Here is a 19,423-nt window from a genome sequence, read left to right as displayed (position 1 = left end):
TTCAGCTTCCTGCCCAATTTTTTCCCATTCTTTTCTATGTTCTATGTTTTTCTCTCTCTTCAATTTCAATCGTTCTTTCCTCTACATCACTGTTTCTTTCTTCCATGATTTCAAATTTACTTTTGTGTGCTTTTGTTGTATTTTTAATCTCACTTATTGTATCTTTCATTCCCATAATCTCTGTTATTTTTCTATCCAATATTTCAAATTTTCCTTTGTGCTCACTGAGTGTCTTCTTAATGTCTATTTATTTCTTTAGCCATGTTGTCCATGAGCTCCATGATTTTATTTAGGAGATTTGTATGAACCTCATTGATAAGCTGTTCCAAGTTCTGTGACTCACCTGGAGGTTTGATTTGTTCCTTTGCCTTTCTTTTCCTTGGCATGACTTGTAATTTTTTTGCTGATGTCTAGGCATCTGATTCTGATGCTGAGTTTACTCTGATGTTCAGTTTCTCTGTCTTGCCTAGGGATTTGCTGTTAAGTAGCTCTGTGCTACCACTGTTCTTTGGCTCTTGGCTCAACTTGTTCTAGATGTTTAGGATTGCCCCTGTTTGACTGCTCAAACCAGGGCTAAGCACCCAGTAATGGGGTATAGGTAAGTTTCCAAGGGCCTTGGAGAGGGTGTCAGTAAAGGCACCTGCTTGCTTCTTTTATTTAGTGATTGTTATTTTTCCTTTTTCATGTACTTTTCTGGTATGGCCAGCAGATCGCGATCATTGGCATTCTTCACAGCTCAGACCCCATGTGCTAGGGCAGAAAGCATTTAGTGTAACTCCACGGCGGGCAGTGCAGAAGTAATGCCCTCAAGGCTGGTCAAACCTCACAAACTTTCTCAGAGGCTGTTCTCCACCCTTGGCCAGCCACACCCTCTCCCCCTGCCTCCTCAGCAACCAGCCTGGGACAGTTGTAAGGGTTTTTTTTTTTTTTTAAGATTTATTTATTTATATATTTATTTATTTTTATATCCCCCCTTGTGGCTTTTTTTGCATGATGTCTGCTCTCTGTGTCCATTTGCTGTGCATTCTTCTCTGTCTGTATTTATTTTTATTTCCCCTCTCCCCTTGTGGCTTGCTTGCTGTCTGTTCTCTGTGTCCACTTGCTGCGTGTTCTTCTGTGTTCTTGCTTGTCTCCTTTGTTGTCTCACCTCGCTGAGTCAGCTCTCTGTGGCACTTGCAGGCTGGGTGGTGCCCTGCGGCATCTGCTGGCCGGATGGCGTTCTGCGGCGCTTGTGGGCTGGGTGGTGCTCTGCAGCGTGCGAGTGAGTCTGCCTTCACAAGGAGGCCCCAGGATGTGAACCCAGGGCCTCCCATATGGTAGACGGAAACCCCAACGGATGGAGCCACAGCCGCTTCCCAAAGATTTATATATTTTTATTTATTTCTCTCCCCTCTCCCCCTCCCCATTGTCTGCTTTCTGTGTCCATTCACTGTATGTCCTTCTGTGTCCACTTGCATTCCTGTCAGCAGCACTGGGAGTCCGTGTCTCTTTTTGTTGTGTCATCTTGCTGCATCAGGTCTCCATGTGTGTGGCGCCACTCCTGGGCAGGCTGTGCTTCTTTTTTGCACAGGGCAGCTCTCCTTGCAAGGCACACTCCTTGTGCGGGGGGCTCCCCTACACAGGGGACACCCCTGCGTGGCACGGCATGAACCAAACTGCTAGGTTAAAGGTAATATTTTACTCTCAGTCTGGCTGGCATTAGCTATTTCTTCGTATGTGGAAAAAAATGCCTACATAGCCTTACCACCAGCCTGGAGTGGGACCTGCATAGTGACAATCTTACTCCCTGATTTAGAAAAGAAGAACCTGTTAGAAACAAAGGGTATAACTAACCTAGAATCTTTTACTTATCAACTTAAAAATCATTTCAGACCTAAAAGAGACAGTAATCCACTTGTCAAAAGACCTAGTATAGGCTGGAATTTTCTAAGAAGTTGTACTTGTTTCCATGGAATTTCCTAACTAGAAAAAGCCATTTGAAACATATCTAGACACTATGGTCAGGGCAGATAGCTCAGGAGTTTGATACCTTGCCAGTGGGCCCTACTTTGGAATTTATGCTCCCCTGTGTGATAGAGTTAGACTCAGTTGTGGTTTCCCTAAATGTGGCTCTTCTATTTGAACCTATAATTTGTACTAGGGTTGATAGGTATACATCAAAGAGGCTAAAATCTTTGGGTTGTCCACAGGCCAGCTGGGTCCTGAATGTCAATGGAGTTGCAACACCTACTCTCCAGTTCACTGTACTCACCCAGGACAACAACCATCCCAAGGAACAGAGAAAGTCTACAACTGCAAGCAAGAGAGTCCCATCTATCTGCCCCACAGGATCGAAGTCCCCTCTCAATTAGAGGTGGAGTAGGCATCACCATCCCAGAATCCTCAGGATTGGGGAATGAACTATGGACTAAAGTAGACTTAGTGGTATTCTACTATAGACTTATTGTGATTCTAGCAAGGGAAGAACTTATATCATTGATGTGGAAGCAGTGGCCACTGGAGGTTCTGAAGGCAGGGAGAGGGAAAAACAGGTGTAACATGGGGACATTTTCAGGACTTGGGAATTCTCCTGAATTAAATTACAATGACAGATATAGGCCATTAAATATCTTGCCATAACCTACAAAATTGTGTGGGAGAGAGTATAAACTACAATGTAAACTATAATTCATGCTTAGTGGCAATGCTCCAAAATATTTTCATCTCGTAATAAATGTACCACACTAATGAAGGATGTTGTTCATGTGGGAAAATGTGGGAAGTGTAGGAAGCAGGGCATATAGGAATCCACTATATTTTTATGTAACATTTATGTAATCTCCTTGCACTTATGAAACTTATTTCTGTAAGGACAAAACTCTTAACGCCTAAGAGTCACCCCCTGAAAACCTCCTTTTACTCAAATGTGGCCCTTCTCTAAGCCAAACTCTACAAATAAAGTCATTACCTTCTGGGAGTGGAACAGGACTCCCGGAGATGAGTCTTCCTGGCACCAAGGATTTAATATCAAATGTTAACTAACAGTGCTTTCAGAGGAAGATCATGATCAAAAGGGGGAAATGTTAGAATAAATAAAACAAAAGTCACTATAGTTAAGAGATTTAAAATGGGTTCGGGGGATCTTGGGTAAATAAGTCAGATATCACAAACGGCCAAAATATACAGCCTCAAGCAACAATGTTCCTCAAAACCCCAAGGATATCTGGACCCCATAAAACAAGCCACAATATAAAGAACTCAGTTAACAATCTAACCTGAAGGACAGTTGAAGTACCCCAAATATCCACCAACCACAAACAACTTATCTTTTTCTTCAAAGGCCCTTGCCTGGAAATGTCAAGAAGGGACACTATTTGGGTTGCTACCTGAATCTGTGCTCCCAAATTTGCAATTCTAAAACCCCAAATAAATGCCTTTGTTCCCTTGAAGCTTAGTTTGTTATTTCTCAGTTGACTCAGCACTTCACAAAACTATGGAAGTAAACGGAGACAATTTCTCCATAACTTACCTGTTCATGTTGTATCTGAAAATCTAGAACTATCAAGCACAGCCATCAACACAACTGCCATTTCTGGTAACCTATAATTGTGAATTAGGATTTTCATGTTTAATTGAAATAAAGAGTAGGGAAAAAAAGCAAAACAAACTCTGGATGTGGACCTTAACTGGCAAATGACTGGAGTAGGCATGGCTTATTCTGGTGAAAGTGTACAAAAATATTCCCCCTCAAACTGATTTGTAAATATTATTAATTAATTAATTTTTGAGGTACCAGGACAGGGATTAAACCCTGGACCTCCTATGTGGGAAGCTGGTGCTCAACCACTGAGCCACATCAGCTTCCCTGAGTTGCTGTTTTCTTTTGCTTTGTTTGTTGTTTGTTTTTTTTTTTTTCCCAGGAGGCACCCAGAACCAAACCCAGGACGTCCTATGTGGGAGGCGGGAGCTCAACTGCTTGAGCCACATCTGCTCCCTGTTTTATTATTTTTAAAGTATACTTTTAAAGATTTTACTGGAAGTTGGTATTTCTCATAAATGTGGAACTGCCATAGGAGTCAGTCACAGCAATTGGGCATTGGGCCTGGTAAACAGCAGCTTTTGTGACAGCATGTGTTTTTGCAAATATTTTAATATCTTATTGCATTTTGACCTTATTCTCTAAAAGTGAGTGGGAAACAAAAATTTTGCTGAGATAAGTGATAATACAATTGAGGCAAAGTTGGAAATCTTTACAGTTGCTGAAATCAGCAAAAGTTAGCATCAAGTATCACTTGGGGAGGGAAGTTCAAAATTAAAGACCGTGTAAGAAAAGTGATGCCATTTAAGGTCATATCCAAAATATGCAGTATAATGAAGATGGAGGAAATAAAGAGGTCTGTAAATTTTGGGATTAAGGAGAATCATCAAAAAATTATTTTGTGGTTCCAAACACAAATTATTTTGTGGTTCATGGATCCACAGAGCTGATGACTGGGGGACTGCCTGCTACAGACCCCTTAGCACAAAAGGGATCAGGCTGTTGCTGAACTTGGCCTTGGCAGTCTTTACAAGGAAGTAGGTGAGTCAGTTTCAAAGGCAGCAATCAGAACCTGCAGAGGTAATGTCAGTGCCCTTCCCAGCATCAAAAGGAATTTCTTCTGTCCATTCAATATCAGCTCAAGGGGATTGAGAAAACAAGAACTCGACGTGAAATCTTTGTATAGGAAATTATTTTATATTACCTATACTTGACATTTAACCTACTTTTAAGTGGTTATCACATATATACATAAAATGATTTACACCATAGTTAGGGATTTTGCCATATATTTTTACCTTCTCAGTCTCTTCCTGGGTTTTCACAGTTGGACTTTTGTCATATTTTTGAGAAACATTCATTTATTTATGCTCAATTGCGAAATATTTCAAACACAGACAATTACAGAGAATAAAGACCAGCCACCCATTTATCAACCCTCCCTCCTCCTCAACTTGACTAATTTCAAAATAAAAATGGCAAAGTTTCCATCTACCTAGTGTTAAATGTTTTCTCTCCATCCCCTCAGAAACAATCACTTTTCTGATTTCTGTCTTCGTAGATAGTTGCTCATTTTGGCCTGTTCTTGAACTTCATACAAAAGGAATCCTACCTCACTCACTCTGGCGTCAGGCTTCCTTCACTGAAGATAAAGTTGCTGAGCTTGAGCTGCATGGTGGTGTCTGCACTCTGTCGTAGGAACTGATCATAGTTTGGCTACTTATTCTCCTCTCCACTGAGCTCTACCCCAGCTACCAACCCTCTCCCCGCCAATGCCCCTCTCTAGGCTCGCAACGTCCTCCCCTTCCACTTGGGTGCAGCCTGGTTCTCTGGGTCCCAGAGAGCTGGGGAGGGTGGTCGGACTTGAGGCCCCAGGAGGTGGGAGGGGAGAAGCGTGAGAGATTTCCCCCAAGGCTGTCATTGGCGTTCAGCCCTCATCTATAATTAACCAAAATTCTCTTCCCCACTGCACCCCTCCCCCTGCACTTGAGGTCCTGAGTCAGTGTTTTAACCCAGAACACCATGCACTGCTGGGTTCCTTCACCCAGCGTGCAGCAGCCTCCTCTTCCCTCCACCTCCGCGATGGCTTTTCCAGCACTGCTGCTCCTGGGAGGTAAGTGTGGGCCGCCAGGGGCTGGGAAGGAGCTGGGGGGGGCGCGTCCTTCTGACCGGGGCCTGGTGGAGAGAAGCCAGGGTCTGGAATCGTGAAGGGTGAGACGGGAGCGAAGGTGAGGGGAGATGGGCCTGTAGGTTCTCCTCACTGAAAGGGCTACATTCACCAGCGCCTCCCTCCCTCCCACTCCTGGGGCCTGGGTATGGCGCTGTGGGGGTGAGGGGAGTTTGTCTCAGCATCGGCCAGGGCGCAGAAGGCCCCAGAAGGAACCAGAAGGAACAGGGAGGGGGTACGTTTGGATACCACCTCTTTGGGATCTGGGTTCCCCCAAGGCTTTATTGCAGCTGAGCTGACCCACTGCTCCCAGAAGAAGAGTCCAGAAGTTGGAAACTGTATCAGGACCACATTCATGCTTTGTGTGTCTTTGAGAATTCAGATTCGTCACCAAAAACATAACAAAATCAATTTCGAGCTTCTCTTGAGCATCTCTTGAGCAATGGGAGGGCCTTGCAGCTCTGGGTCCTGTTCCCTTTGGAGGGGCACAAATTCCGAAGTCCCCACCATCCTCTGTGCTCAGGCCCACCTGCTTTGCTCACATATGGCCCACCAGGCCGTCCCTGAGGAGCTGCCACTTAATAGGAGCTGCCTTCAGAACTGCCTTCAAGGCTCAGAAAACGGTCTCGCTTGAAGGAAGGAAACGGTAGGATGCAAGGCACGTGGCCCCCGTTTGGTCCCAGCACCCTGAACTAATTCCTGACACTGTGTCTCTTTCCAGAACCCTAGAGTTCAGGTCTCCAAACCCTCGCTGCCTGAACTGACACTTGTCCCCATTACAGCGTGCACGCCTGGGGCTGGAGTCAGCTGGAAATCCTAGAGGGAAGGGGGAGGAAGGATGATGCCTGCTTGAGAGTGGGAGAGTCAGAAAAAACCCTTGAAATGGAGTGGGGAGGGGATGTGATCAGAAGTTGGGCTTGGGTCCTGGCTGGGCCAGGGACGTGCTCAGCACGTTGTTCCAGTAGGTCAGTACTAACCAGCCAGCCGCCAAGTGCCGGCCCTGCAGCAGGCACCCGAGGACAAGACAGACAGGCCTTGCCTGGGAGCCCGCCACTGCAGGAGGGAGACGAGGGAAACAAATAATTACAAAGAATGAGTAAAGAATCCTGAGTCTGTTCACCTGTGGGAACCACAGGGTCCCTGTCCCGACACGAAGAAGCTGGAAGAGGGCAGTCTTCAAGTCGGCCACCATCTCCCCAGCTTGCCCACGACAGCCCTAACGTCCCTGGCAAGGTCTCAGTTTGGACAATAACTTGTATGGTCGCATACCACAGGCATGCCCTGGCTTCAGATCGCAGATGTCCTCTGAAGGGCACTGGGGAGGGGCGTTTCCTTGGACTGTTCCCCCGGGCATTGGGGTTTGGTTTTTTTTCAGGGGCAAGAGGGGTGAGAGCCAAACAGGGGGCAGGCTTCGGTGGAGAAGTTGGAAGGCCATGGCTCGGCCTCCTGGGCAGCCAGGGGACCAGGGCTGGAGGCCCTCCGAGGTCGGGGGCTTCGCTAACCCCCAGCTCCTCATGTCCCTCAGTCCTGGCCTGCGGTCATGGGTCCATCCTGGACATGGAGGAGCCCACAGTCTTCCAAGAGGACGGAGCCGGCTTTGGGCAGAGCGTGGCCCAGTTTGGCCCATCTCGGTAAGCTGCGCTCTCTCGCCCCCTCAGCCGCTTCCCTCACCGTGTGCACAGCCTGCAGGCAGGCGGCTCTCCGGCTCTCCGGGTGGGGGGGCTCTGGAAGAGGGGCAGGGTGGGCAAGAAGCCTTTCCTCGATGCCTCTGAGGCCTCTGACATGACCATGAGTTATTCACGACCCCAGGAAGGGCCACCAAACCCTGGGCGGGATGCGGCCCTGAGCCTGCCCTGGCTCGAGAGGCAGGGCCTCCTCCCATGGGGCCAGGCTCAGGAGGGGCATGCACTTGGAGTTCCAGTCTCTTCAGTCACCCTTTGGAAAAAAAAAATTTAATCTCAACGTTTATTAGCATGATTAAAAACATTTTCTTGAATAATGACAGAGAGAAAGAAGCTCTAAACATGAAAGAATTTTGGGGCCTTATACCCAGTATTTGGAACGGAATAGACAGCTTTATTGCCAGTCTTCATTTTATTAAAAACCATTTATTGGTTCCACGTGAAGTCACAATTACTGCTTTGTCTGGGAATGCATTCCTACTGCAACTGAATATATATATTTTAAAAATTTCCATCATAATTGGAGTATGACCTGCATTACCAAGTACAGAGTTGATAAAAATCCTCCAAGTTGGGTTTTCATTTTTTTAAAAACAGTCCTTTTACACACTGCAAAGAAATAGTATTTTTGGCTTTTTCAACTCCTACGTGTTATTTAGAATGGCAGTCCCCAAAGGTCCCCCCTTCATGTAGCCGCGAATGCAGATCCTCTTTTGGAGGGCGCACTCTTGGGGTGGGCTCCATGTGCTCATCCTGCTCGAGAACAAAGACCGTGTCATCTAGATCGCAGTAGTCGCCTTCACAAGGGGGGTGGCAGTCTGGGGACAGCCTCCACAACAAAAACCAGCTTTTCCAAAAACTTCAGGCAGACGATTCTCTTGTTCTTCTGGTTCTGTCCCTTAACGTCCAACATTTCTGGTGCTTTCTTACACTTGCCACTGTTTCCCACATAGGGATGGAAGGGCAAGGCCGGGGCCAGGATGACCGTGTCTCAAGTTGGCTCCAAGATACTTCCGATGGCTTTATTTAAAAAAAAAATTTATTAAAAATTTTTGAGGTACTGGGGCAGGGGATTGAACCCAGGACCTCATATCCTCATATGTGGGAAGCCAGCACTCAATCACTGAGCCACATTAGCTCCCTGCACTTCTACCATCTTTTAACAAAGTCGGGGGCTGATCTCTGCAGTCCAGAAAAGTCAAGCAGCTGACAACTTCACACTGGAACCCTGTCTTCTGCCATTCATTTATACCAAGCACTCTGGGTTTCTATATCTGAAGCTGCCAGATCACGGTTTCAGGTAGCTCAGCGGCATAGATTTCTTCAAATGAGGGCTCATGATTTTTGTAATTGCTCCACTGAAATCAAGAAGTCTATGGGTTTTCCAGTCTGGATTAATTTTAAGTGGGCTCTGAAGTTGATCAGGTGAAAACACAAACATTGAGCCTCTTCCTAGCAACCCATTGATAGATGTCCAGATACAAACTGGCTAAAAACAGATGATACAAAAGCACGATATAATTGAATAAATAACCTGCCTGGTTTCTCAATGCTGTTGTTTAAGAAGAGCTGTGGTACTTGATCAAATAACTCTGAACAAAGACAGCCTGGAGTGATTCCCTTAATTTCTCTCTGTTGCACACATCCCACTGGTGCTTCTCCTTTCTGTAACCCACGGTCACCACTGCCTGCCAGACTGCTGGTCCAATTCAGTATAGGGCTCCGCAGTGTGCACATCCTCTGTGCCAGCCACGTGGAAGACAGGCTCAGGCTCAGGCACAGCTAGCCCCGAACAGTTTCAGTCTTATTGGAGGCCGTGGCTGCCAGCATCAGGGCGAGAAGGAGGAGAAGCCACGGCTGCCTCCAGCAGCCACCACAGCTGCCAGGACTCCAGCCATCATGCCCAACTTGCCCATCCAGCCCCTTCAGAGCCAAGGAGGGGCATAGGGAGGAACAGCCGACTTGCAGACTTCCCACCCTACCCTCTCGAAATTCTTAATGTTATCTTTGAATTTATAAGGTGTGATGGGACAATGGAGACTCACTAGGGTTTTGGAGCCTTGGCCCCCCACCTCCCCATACCTCCCCACACCTCCCCAAGGATAGTTCTTCCCCTTCCTCTGTGACCACTGCACCCTCCACCCTGGCGGGGCCTGAACATGAACTGGGGAAAGCCAGAGTCCAGGCATGCATCCACCCACCCTTCACCTAGCAGCTGCCAGGTGCGGCCTTAGGAGGGTCTGCACCGCCCATGGGCATCCCCGTGCCCGCAGGAGTGTGACACTCAGTAGCAAATAACAAACATGAGGGCAGGTTGAGAAAGAGAGCAGAAGAAAGGCAACAGCTCTTCTGCTTTTTGAACAAGGAGCCCAGCGTTTCCATTTTGCCCTGGGACCTGTAAATTCTGTACCCAGCCCTGTCTCCAGGAGCTCTGGTTCTCACAGAGGACACTCATGCCGTCCCCCTCCCCAGCTGGGAGACGGACGCCGTGCCAGGCCCCAGGGTTTGTTTTCTCTTTGTTTTCTTGTTTAGAAATTTAACAGACTGAAGTGCATCAACCTGGAGGGCCACTCCATGAATTTTTACATCAGTGCAAATCAGTCAAGAGATAAAACATTCCCCACTCTCCGCACACTCTAGAAGGTTCTAACCCCCCTCCCCTTCTATCACCATTGATTCGTTTTCAGGCCCCACCACGATTTTTTTTTTTTTAAGGACTATAAAACTATTGGTTGGCCACCGGTCACCAGTATTTACGATAAACGATATACAGTTGGATGACAGTTGTTTTCCCACTAAAACTGTAACCCCAGAATGGAAGAGATTGAGTCTCCACGTCAGGAATGGGTTGGGGTAAATAAAAAGCAGGTGGGCCGATTGTTTAGACCGGGAGTCTGTTCACCCATTTGCACCATAGGTCCCAAATCGCAGAGTTTTCAACCATTTGTTTCAGTTTTGATCAGCAAACTCTTGGCGAGCCCATGAATGTCTTCTATAGGGCTCAAAGGAAGAGCTCTCTAGAAGGAATCTTATTTGACTAGTTTTCTCATGGGATGGGGGCGGAAGAGATTTTAGTAGTGGTAAACTTTTCCCAAAAATTAAAATGTCAAGAGGTCACAAAGTCTCAGTTGCACATCTCGCAATACTTCTTCGCCCCAGAGCGCCCTCTGCTTTGCGCCCCTCTGTGACTATATGTCCTGGTGTACCCCCAGACTCGTGGTGGGAGCCCCTCTGGAGGTGGTGGCGGTCAACCAGACGGGACGGCTGTACGACTGTGTGGCTGCCACGGGAACCTGCCAGCCCCTCCCGCTGCACGGTGTGTGTCACATCCCAGGAAGCAGGACCCTTGCCCTCCCGGACCAAGCACCCCTTCTTAGTTGCCAGGTCAGACTCTCCCCCCAAATGAAGGTGTGCTTGTGAGGGTGACCGTGTGTGTCTGCCTCCCTCAGTTCCCCCAGAGGTCGTGAATATGTCCCTGGGCCTGTCCTTGGCAGCTGCCAACAACTCCTTCTGGCTTCTGGTGAGTTGCCCTGGATCCCGGGAGGGTCCTGGGGGGCGGGCCAGAGGGTAGAAGAGGAGCAGGTGCTCTGGGGGGCCCCCTTGCCCTCACAGGCCTCTGCCTCCAGGCCTGTGGCCCAACCGTGCACAAAGCCTGTGGGGAGAACATGTACGCAAAAGGCTCCTGCCTCCTGCTGGACTCCCACCTGCAGCTCATCCGGACAGTGCCAGCAGCCCTGCCAGGTAGGTCCATCAGGAACAGCGACTGCGTGCAGCACGGCTAGGCAGCCAGGGCGGTCAGTGCGCGAGGCCCGTGCGTCAGGCCTGGGGTGCATGGTCCCTTCCTGGAGGCCTCAGTGGGCCTAAGAGAGCCTCGGCAAGCCCAAGAGGGGTGGGAGCCCATTCTGGCCAGACTGGGACCCTGGCTGGGGCAGGAGCCCTACGCTGGTGAAGGGTGAAGATTCCAGTGGGGAAGAGGGAGCCCCTGGGGCGGGGGGAGGGGTTTGCAGTTGCCAACAGGTGGGGGATGCTTGTTAGGCTTTCCGGAAAAAGGGTCCTGAATGGCAAAGTCTTGGGGTGAGGGTGCGAATCCGACAGGGAGGCGGTTCCAGACGATTCCCGCTCCCTCTGAGGACAGCAAGCCGGAGGGCAGTGGAAAGCACTCTGTGCAGTTTTGCAGGGCCTGGGGACACGGTGGTGGTGATCTCGCTGAGCGTCCGTTTGAGTAGCGGTGGCCCTTGGGGCCTTGGACGTGACTTTTCTCCCTTGGCTTCTTGACCATGGGTGGTTATGGGAGGTCAAGGATGTCGTCGTGGGAAGCACTTAGACCCACATGCCTGGCACACAGCACAGAGCTTTAACTAAGTGAGGCCCATGTGTTTGGATGAGGAAAATGTGGACAACTTCACCTGTGGCATCAGAAGGGATAAGGGGCTCCTACAGAGGGGGGTGGGGAGGGGCAATTCGGGGTGCTGCCCAGGAACAAGGCTTTGGACCAGAGAAGCCAAGACACCAGGAGTCTTTTTTAAAAAATTTCTCCCCACCCCCCATTGTTTGCTCTCTGTGTCCATTCGCTGTGTGTTCTGTGCCCGCTTCTATCCTTATCAGTGGCACCCAGAATCTGTGTCTCTTTTTGTTGCCTCATCTTCCTGCGTCAGTTCTCCGTGTGTGCTGAGTCATTCCTGCGCAGGCTGTACTTTTTTCGCGCTGGGCGGCTCTCCTCATAGGGCACACTCCTTGCACGTGGGGCTCCCCCACACGGGGGACACCCCTGCGTGTCAGGGCACTCCTTGCACGCATCAGCACTGCGCATGGGCCAGCTCCACACCGGTCAAGGAGGCCCGGGGTTTGAACTGTGGACCTCCCATGTGGTAGGTGGATGCCCTATCCATTGGCCCAAATCCTCTTTCCACACCAAGACTTTTGGTGAAGCGGCAGCAGAAACACCGTGTCTTAATTTCCTGAGGCTGCTGTAATAATTTCCCACAAATGTGGTGGCTTAAGACAACAGAGATCTATTCCCTCGTGGTTCTGGAGGCTGGAAATGAGAAATCATTTTCCCCGGGTTGAAATCAAGGTGTGGGCAGGGCCGCCTCTCCTGGGGGGCTCGAGGCAGAGGCCATTCCTTGCCCCCTTCGGTGCCAGGGCTGCCCGTGGCCCTTGGCTGTGGCCCTGTCTGCTCCATCTTCACGCGCCTCCTCCTCCTCTCTCTGGTAAGGACACATGTGATCGCATCTCAGGGTCATAGATTATCCAGGATTATCTCACCTCCAAATCCTTAAATTAATCATAGCTGCAAAGGCCCTTTTCCCAAATAAGATCACTATTCCCAGGATCCAGGGATTTGATGTGGATATTGAGGGTGTGTGTCTGCATTTTCCAGCCTACACCCCAGGCCAAACGGTGAGAGCAGAGTCGTGGAAGGGATGGAGAGAGGGCCCCGGAGGGGGGCGTCCAGGACTCCTGGGCACGCTGTGTCCAGCCAGGAGTGTCTGTGAACCTGGTTAGGGGATGAGTGACCCAGGGGATGTGGCATTTAAACATGGGGAGGTACAGGTCTTCTCCTAAGCTGGGATTCCCCATGGAAATGGAAAGCAGGCACGTAAAGCTGCGGCGGGAAGGGCAGGTTTGAGCCAAAGTGGAAGGGATCGGCGTGCACAGAGCATGGGCTGGAGGCAGACGTGCTAGAAGCCTGCACACCTCGCCTTAGTGAATCATCGGAGGATTCAGCGGGGAGGTGAAGGAGTGGGTGATCCCATTTTACAGATGAGAAAACTGAGGCTCAGAGGGGTGAAGTCCCCCGACTAGAAGGTGGCAGAGCCCAGAGCTTCGGTCAGTCTTGCCTGGCTGGCGTGGTCCTTTTTTCCACATCCTGGAACCTACTGGAAGCCCAGGGGATGCACACAAGGCGTGAAATGAGAGGCGACATCCTGGAGGAACTTGCAAGAGAGAAGGCCCAATGGAGGGTGTGGGGGAGGAGGGGTTTCAGCTGCAGCTGACAAACTGGGCACAGGATGCAAAATGTGGCAATGGGGTAGCTCGGGCTGCGCGCACAAGCGTGGGAAGGCTCGCTCTGCCAAACGGGATTCTCAGCCTGGTACGGAGGTGTAGAGGAAGCAGGGAAGGGAAGTGATCTGCCATTGCTTCTCACCACGAGGGAAGCTCGAGCTCGAGGAGCAGATCCGATGGGGGTGAGGCGTGGGGGTGGGAGTTGAGAAAGGGGAAGGCAGTTTTGTCTTCAGCTGCAGGAGGCAGGTCCCCACAGCTCTGAGGTTTGGGCTCCCTGCCACCCACCACCCTGGAAGCAACACAGGATGTGGGTGCCCGGGGAGGTCAGCACCCGGCACCCTGCCTGGGTCCTGCACGCAAGCCACAGCCCCCACTCGGGGGCACCTGAAATCTATTTCTGGGCTTAGAGTCTGTCTTTCTCGTTATGTGTGACCTCCAGGGGGGCAGGGAGGAGCTTGTTTTTTAAAGCTGTGGTCTTAGGTCAGATCTCCCTGGAAACGGACTCAGAGGCCGCTGCTGACCCCACGGGGAGCCTGGGGCTGGGCTGGCCCTTCGGACTATGAGGTGGTCCTTGGGTACGAGTTGACCCGGGTGCAGGAGGTGTAACCCTCGGCTAGGCAGCTCCTTCCTGCCTTGGGGGATGCTGTGGCCACCACAGGAAGGCCTGGAGATGGCGGTGGCGGTGCTCAGCCCTGCGGAGGGCCAGGCCCTGGCTGAGGCACTTCCTCTGCCTGTCATGCAGGGACCGTTATCCTCTCCATTTCACAGATGAGAAAACTGATGCCCAGAGAAGCTAAGTTCCTTTGCCTGAGTTCAGCAGCTCATAAGTGGCAGAGCTGGGACTTGAACCCAGGCACTCTGACTCCAGAATGACCACTCTGAATCACTTTGCCAAGTCGGGCCTCCCCAGAGGATGCTTTCAAGAAGTATTTGTGGAGTAAATGAATGAGGAGCCACCTGGCCCCTGTCCTCTACTTGCTCCTCCCCCTTGCCAGGCCGGGTGGGAGGAGGGGGGCAACAGGGACTTGGCCAAGGGGAGAAGGGACTGGGGCAAAGATTTGGGATCCCTCTGTAGAGGGGGATGACTGGGCACACGGGTGGGAACGGACCCCCACGCCGAGAGTGGCACCCTGGCTTTGTTGAGCAGGAGGGGTTTCTGGGCTTCCGGGCATGACTGGGGACCCCCTAGTGTGTCTCAGGTTCCCCACTCGGTCCCTCCCTGCAGAGTGTCCAAACCGAGAGACGGACATCGTCTTCCTGATCGACGGCTCTGGAAGCATCGAGAGAAGTGACTTTGACCGGATGAAGAACTTTGTCAGAGCCGTGATGGGCCAGTTCCAAGGCACCAACACCCTGGTGAAGCCTGGGCGAGGAAGGGTCTGCCCGGGGGAGGGCACAGTGGGGGGGTGGGGCTGGCATTGCCGGGGGTGTTCAGCGGAGAGGTACCTCTAGGAGGCTTGTGTCCGCGGTCAAGGTGTGGTTGCAGCACAGGGTTCATTCGAGACCACTACAAGCCCCGTGACATTTGGCATGCACCCACATCGCACAGGAAATCGAATGTTTGTCTTGTTTGAAAACCTTGGGGGGAGTCGATGTAGCTCACTGGTTGAGCTCCTGCTTCCCATGTACAAGGTCCTGAGTTCAATCCCAGGTACCTCCTAAAAAACAAACAAACAAACACACACCTTGGGAGGAGAATCTAGAATATAAGTTACCAAGGGATGAGATGAGGATAGGAATAGAGAGCTAAGGCTTAAAGTGTAGAGTTTCAATAAGACGAAAACTACAACAACAAAAATGTATAGAGTCTCTATTTGGGATGATGGAAAAGTTTTGGTAATGGATGGTGGAGGTGGCGGCACAACATTGTGAGACTAATTAACAGCACTGAATTATATATCTGAATGTGGGTAAAGGGGAAATGTTAGGTGGTATATGTGGTACTAGCACACAAAAAATTATAAAACTCTTTTGTTGGATTTATAGTACATAAAGATGCGATAGAAAGAAAGCTAACCAAGAAACAGAAAGCTGATATTCTTGTTCTGACTTTTTCTTTGACTCAATATGCAACCCTGAACAAATCATTTAGTCTTTTTATGTCTCTATTTTTGTTAAAGGAAGGATAAAACCCATACACTACTCATGTCACAGCTGTGAAAATCAAATGAAATCATTTTTTTTTTAAAGTATGAGATTACCTATGAATGTGAGAAAGTATTATGATCATCATTTTTACTGTTATACCTTAAATAATATATGTGAAATGTCTGGCAAAAGAATGAAAACACGAAAGATTTTAAAATAATTTGCTTAGGAAATTTGATAGAGGGTAACTCAGTCCAGGAAATGATGATGCCTGTTACTTTTTTCTACATAATTCATCATGTCTTTATATCTCATTATTTCATTTCCCAACACATAGTGGGCATGTACAAATTCTTGAGAAGTGAGGAAATATAACAGACCAATTGAATTCATGTCAAATGTTAATGATCTAACTTTAACTGCATGGTCGACAGTGGGATGCGTTATAGACTAGGAAAGAAGCATTATCTGGTTTCAATTTTCCAGTTTCCTTATGGTATTTTGGAGTTATTTTTTTTTTGGGGGGGCGGTTATCAGTGTATTATTAATAGCATCTTAAAAACACAAGGGAAGTGGTTTGAAATTCTGAAATAAAAAGTTTATCGAAACAAATAGTCCCTGGGCCCTGCGGCCCTGCCTCTTGCCCTTTGTAGTTCTCCCTGATGCAGTATTCAAACTACTGCAAGATCCACTTCAGCTTCACCAAATTCCAGGACAACCCGAACCCTCAGCTCTTGGTGGACCCCATTGTCCAGCTGACAGGCCTGACGTACACGGCCACCGGCATCTTGGAAGTGATGTAAGTCCCTCCTGCCTGCCCCTGTGGCCACCACACCCCCTCCCAGTGCCAGGTCAGCACATCCCTTCTCCAGGCAAGGGAAGCTCCTGGAGGGGGCCAGTGGGGACCACGAGGCCTCCTCCCTGGAATGTGTCTGCCCCCTCGCGTGCTGCCAGGTCTCCCTGTTACAATTTTGGGCTCCTCTGCAGTCTTGTTTCCCCTTTGCCTGCCCTGAGGCCTGGGAGCCCGTAGGGGCAGCCAGAGGCACGGGTTTTGATTCAGACCCGCCTGGGGCTCCTATCCCAGCTCCCCGCTTGCTACCTGGGCAACCCCGGGAAAGTTACTGACTCTTTGTTAAGTCTCAGTAAACTGAAAAATGAGATAAAATTCCATTGTGGTTGTAGGATTAAGCAAGTTGATGTGTGTGGGGTGCCAGGAGGTGCTGGGTTGGCATTTTATCTCCTCCCTGATGGGTACTCAGGATTGTCCCCGCTAAGTTTGCCAAGAGTCTTTTCTTTTTTTAAACAACTTTATTTCAAATTCACAAAAATGAAAGAACAGAAAAAGGCAGCTCAACAAGCTATGGAAACATTACTCATAAAAAGTTGTTTTCCAGGCATTTTTGTCTCATCTAATTTTAACTGCTAACTCAGTTGTTCCTCTAGTGTTCAGAAAGATACACAGATGAACAGAGATTGGTTAGATGACATAGTCAAGGTCTCCTTATAATGAAAAAATGAAGAGGAGGAAAAAAGCTTAATCACATATCTCACAAAACCAAACCCCATATTCTTTTTTTAACCTTTAGAATTAATATATAACCAATTTTGCTTTTGCTTGAAAAATTACAATGTTGTTGTTAACTATAGTCCACAAATTATATTTTTCCCATGTATCACCGCATTCTTAACATCCTGTAGAACATTCCTGTATTTATATTATTAAGCACAATCCTCATCTACTTCTAAAATCATTGTTATTTATCCCCAATATTATCCTTCAGCTGTCCTCCAATGAACATTAATCTTCCTAGACTAGTCTTTTCAGTCATAATCACATCCATATATCTACAGTGTTTGTTACATTCATTATAATGTGTTACTATCAAGTTCAACCATTACCACATATTTACATTTGACCTTATTAAACTTTCTACTTACATCCAGCATCTTCTCCCCCTTCTCATCCCACTTTCCATCTTCCACCAACCTACACATTATAGTCTAACTCTATAAGTCTACTTGTTATATTTAATTCATATCAGAGCAACCATACAATATTCATCCTTTTTTGTCTAGTTTATTTCACTCAACATAATATCTTTGCAGGTTGTTATGTGCTTCCCCAATTGATTTCTTCTTACTGCTGAATAATATTCCATCATATGACTATGCCACATCTTGTTTATCCATTCATTGGTTGACAGACACTTAGGTTGTTTCCATCTTTTAGCAATTGTGAGTAATGCCACTATGAACGTCAGTGTGGAAATATCTGTTTGTGTCCTTGCTTTCAGTTCTTCTGAATATATTTTTAGTAGCAGGATTGCAGGATCAAATGGCAGTTCTGCATTTAATTTCCTGAGGAACCCTCAGATTGTCTTCATAGACGTTGCACTATTTTACCTTCCCACCAGCAGTGAAGGAGTATTCATATTTCTCCACATCCTCTCCAGCACTTGAGATGTTCTTTTCAAATTGGTCCATCTGTATGGTGTGAGATGATATCTCATTGTAGTATTCTTTTTTTCCTTAGGAGGTACCTGGGAATGAACCTGGGACCTCGGACAAACACTTAACCACTGAGCTACACTCACTCTGCTCTTACTGTAGTTTTGATTTGCATTTCCCTAACAGCTAGTGATGTTGAACATCTTTTCATGTGTCTTTTGGCCATTTGTATTTTTACTTTGGAAAAATGTCTATTCAATTATTTTGCCCATTTTTAAATGAGGTTGTTTGTCATTTTGTCATTAAGTTGTGTGATCTCTTTACATAACATGGAAATCAATCCCTTATCAGATATATGGTTTCTGAAGAGTTTTTCCTTTTTGAGTAGGCTGCCTTTTTACTTTCTTTTTCTTTTCTTTTCTTTTTTTCTTTTTAGAAGGTACCAAGGATGGAACACAGGACCTCATACATGGAAAGCAGGTGCTCAGCCATTGAGCTACATTTGCTCCCCCTGCTTTTATACTTTCTTGACAAAATCTTTAGAAGAACAAAAGTAATTTTGAGTAATTAAATTTGAAAAGTAATTAATTATCTATTTTGTATTTTGTTGCTCATGCTTTGGGTATAAGATCCAAGAAGCCACCACCAACCACAAGATCTGTTTCCCTACATTTTCTTCTAAGAGTTTTATGGGTTTAGTTTTTATATTTAGGTCCTTGATCCATTTTTTTTGTCGTCCCCCTCTCCCCCGCGTGGCTTTTTTTTGTGTGCTGTCTGCTCTCTGTGTCCATTCGCTGCAAGCTTTTCTTGCCTTTTTGCTTGTTTCCCTTTCTGTTGAGTCACCTTGCTGAGTCGGCTCTCCGTGGCGCTTACCGGCCAGGCGGCATTCCATGGCACTTGCGGGCCGGGCGGCACTCTGCAGCGCTGGGGCCGGCAGCTCTCCGTGGCGTGCGGGCGAGCCTGCTTTCACAAGGAGGCCCCAGGATGCAAACCCAGGGCCTCCCATATAGTAGACAGGAGCCCAACTGATTGAGCCACAACCGGTTCCCCCTTCATCCATTTTGAATTAATTTTTGAATAGTGTGTGAGATAAAGGTCCTCTTTCTTTTAGATATGGATAGCCAGTTTTCCTAGCACCATTTGTGGAATAGGCTGTTCTGACCCAGCTCAGTGGGTTTGACAGCCTTGTCAAAAATCACCTGACCATTAGATGTGAGAGTCTATTTCCAAACTCTTGAGTCAATTCCATTGGTCAATCTGTCTATCTTTATGCCAGTACCATGCTGTTTCTACCACTGTAGCAAGAGAATATGCTTTAAAGTCTGGAAGTGAGAATCCTATAACTTCATTCTTTTTGATTTTATTTTTGACTATTTGGGGTCCTTTACCCTTCCAGATAAAGTTGCTAATTGGCTTTTCCAGTTCTATAAAGAAGGAAACTGAAACTTATATTAGGATTCCATTAAATCTGTAGATCAGTTTGGGTAGAATTGACATCTTAATAATATTTAGTCT

At 47.9% G+C, this 19,423-nt stretch overlaps 1 protein-coding gene and 1 pseudogene across 1 annotated transcript in view; one reads left to right on the top strand and one right to left on the bottom strand.

Moving 5' to 3' along the window:
- Positions 1 to 5,507: 5,507 nt before the first annotated feature.
- The window catches only part of ITGAD (integrin subunit alpha D), a 48,862-nt gene continuing 34,946 nt past the window's right edge, over positions 5,508 to 19,423 (top strand). Inside the window, exons 1-7 of the mRNA XM_004479433.5 lie at positions 5,508 to 5,630; positions 7,210 to 7,315; positions 10,579 to 10,682; positions 10,816 to 10,886; positions 10,993 to 11,107; positions 14,598 to 14,728; positions 16,114 to 16,259. Coding sequence (XP_004479490.3) covers positions 5,540 to 5,630; positions 7,210 to 7,315; positions 10,579 to 10,682; positions 10,816 to 10,886; positions 10,993 to 11,107; positions 14,598 to 14,728; positions 16,114 to 16,259 — 764 coding nt within the window. The 5' untranslated portion in view covers positions 5,508 to 5,539. The remainder of the gene's footprint in view (positions 5,631 to 7,209; positions 7,316 to 10,578; positions 10,683 to 10,815; positions 10,887 to 10,992; positions 11,108 to 14,597; positions 14,729 to 16,113; positions 16,260 to 19,423) is intronic.
- On the bottom strand, positions 8,018 to 9,821 carry LOC139437468 (protein-L-histidine N-pros-methyltransferase pseudogene; annotated as a pseudogene).

Source organism: Dasypus novemcinctus, chromosome 23 (genome assembly GCF_030445035.2).
Source record: "Dasypus novemcinctus isolate mDasNov1 chromosome 23, mDasNov1.1.hap2, whole genome shotgun sequence".
Classification (NCBI taxonomy): Eukaryota; Metazoa; Chordata; class Mammalia; order Cingulata; family Dasypodidae; genus Dasypus; species Dasypus novemcinctus.
This window is presented reverse-complemented; position numbering and strand designations above follow the sequence as displayed.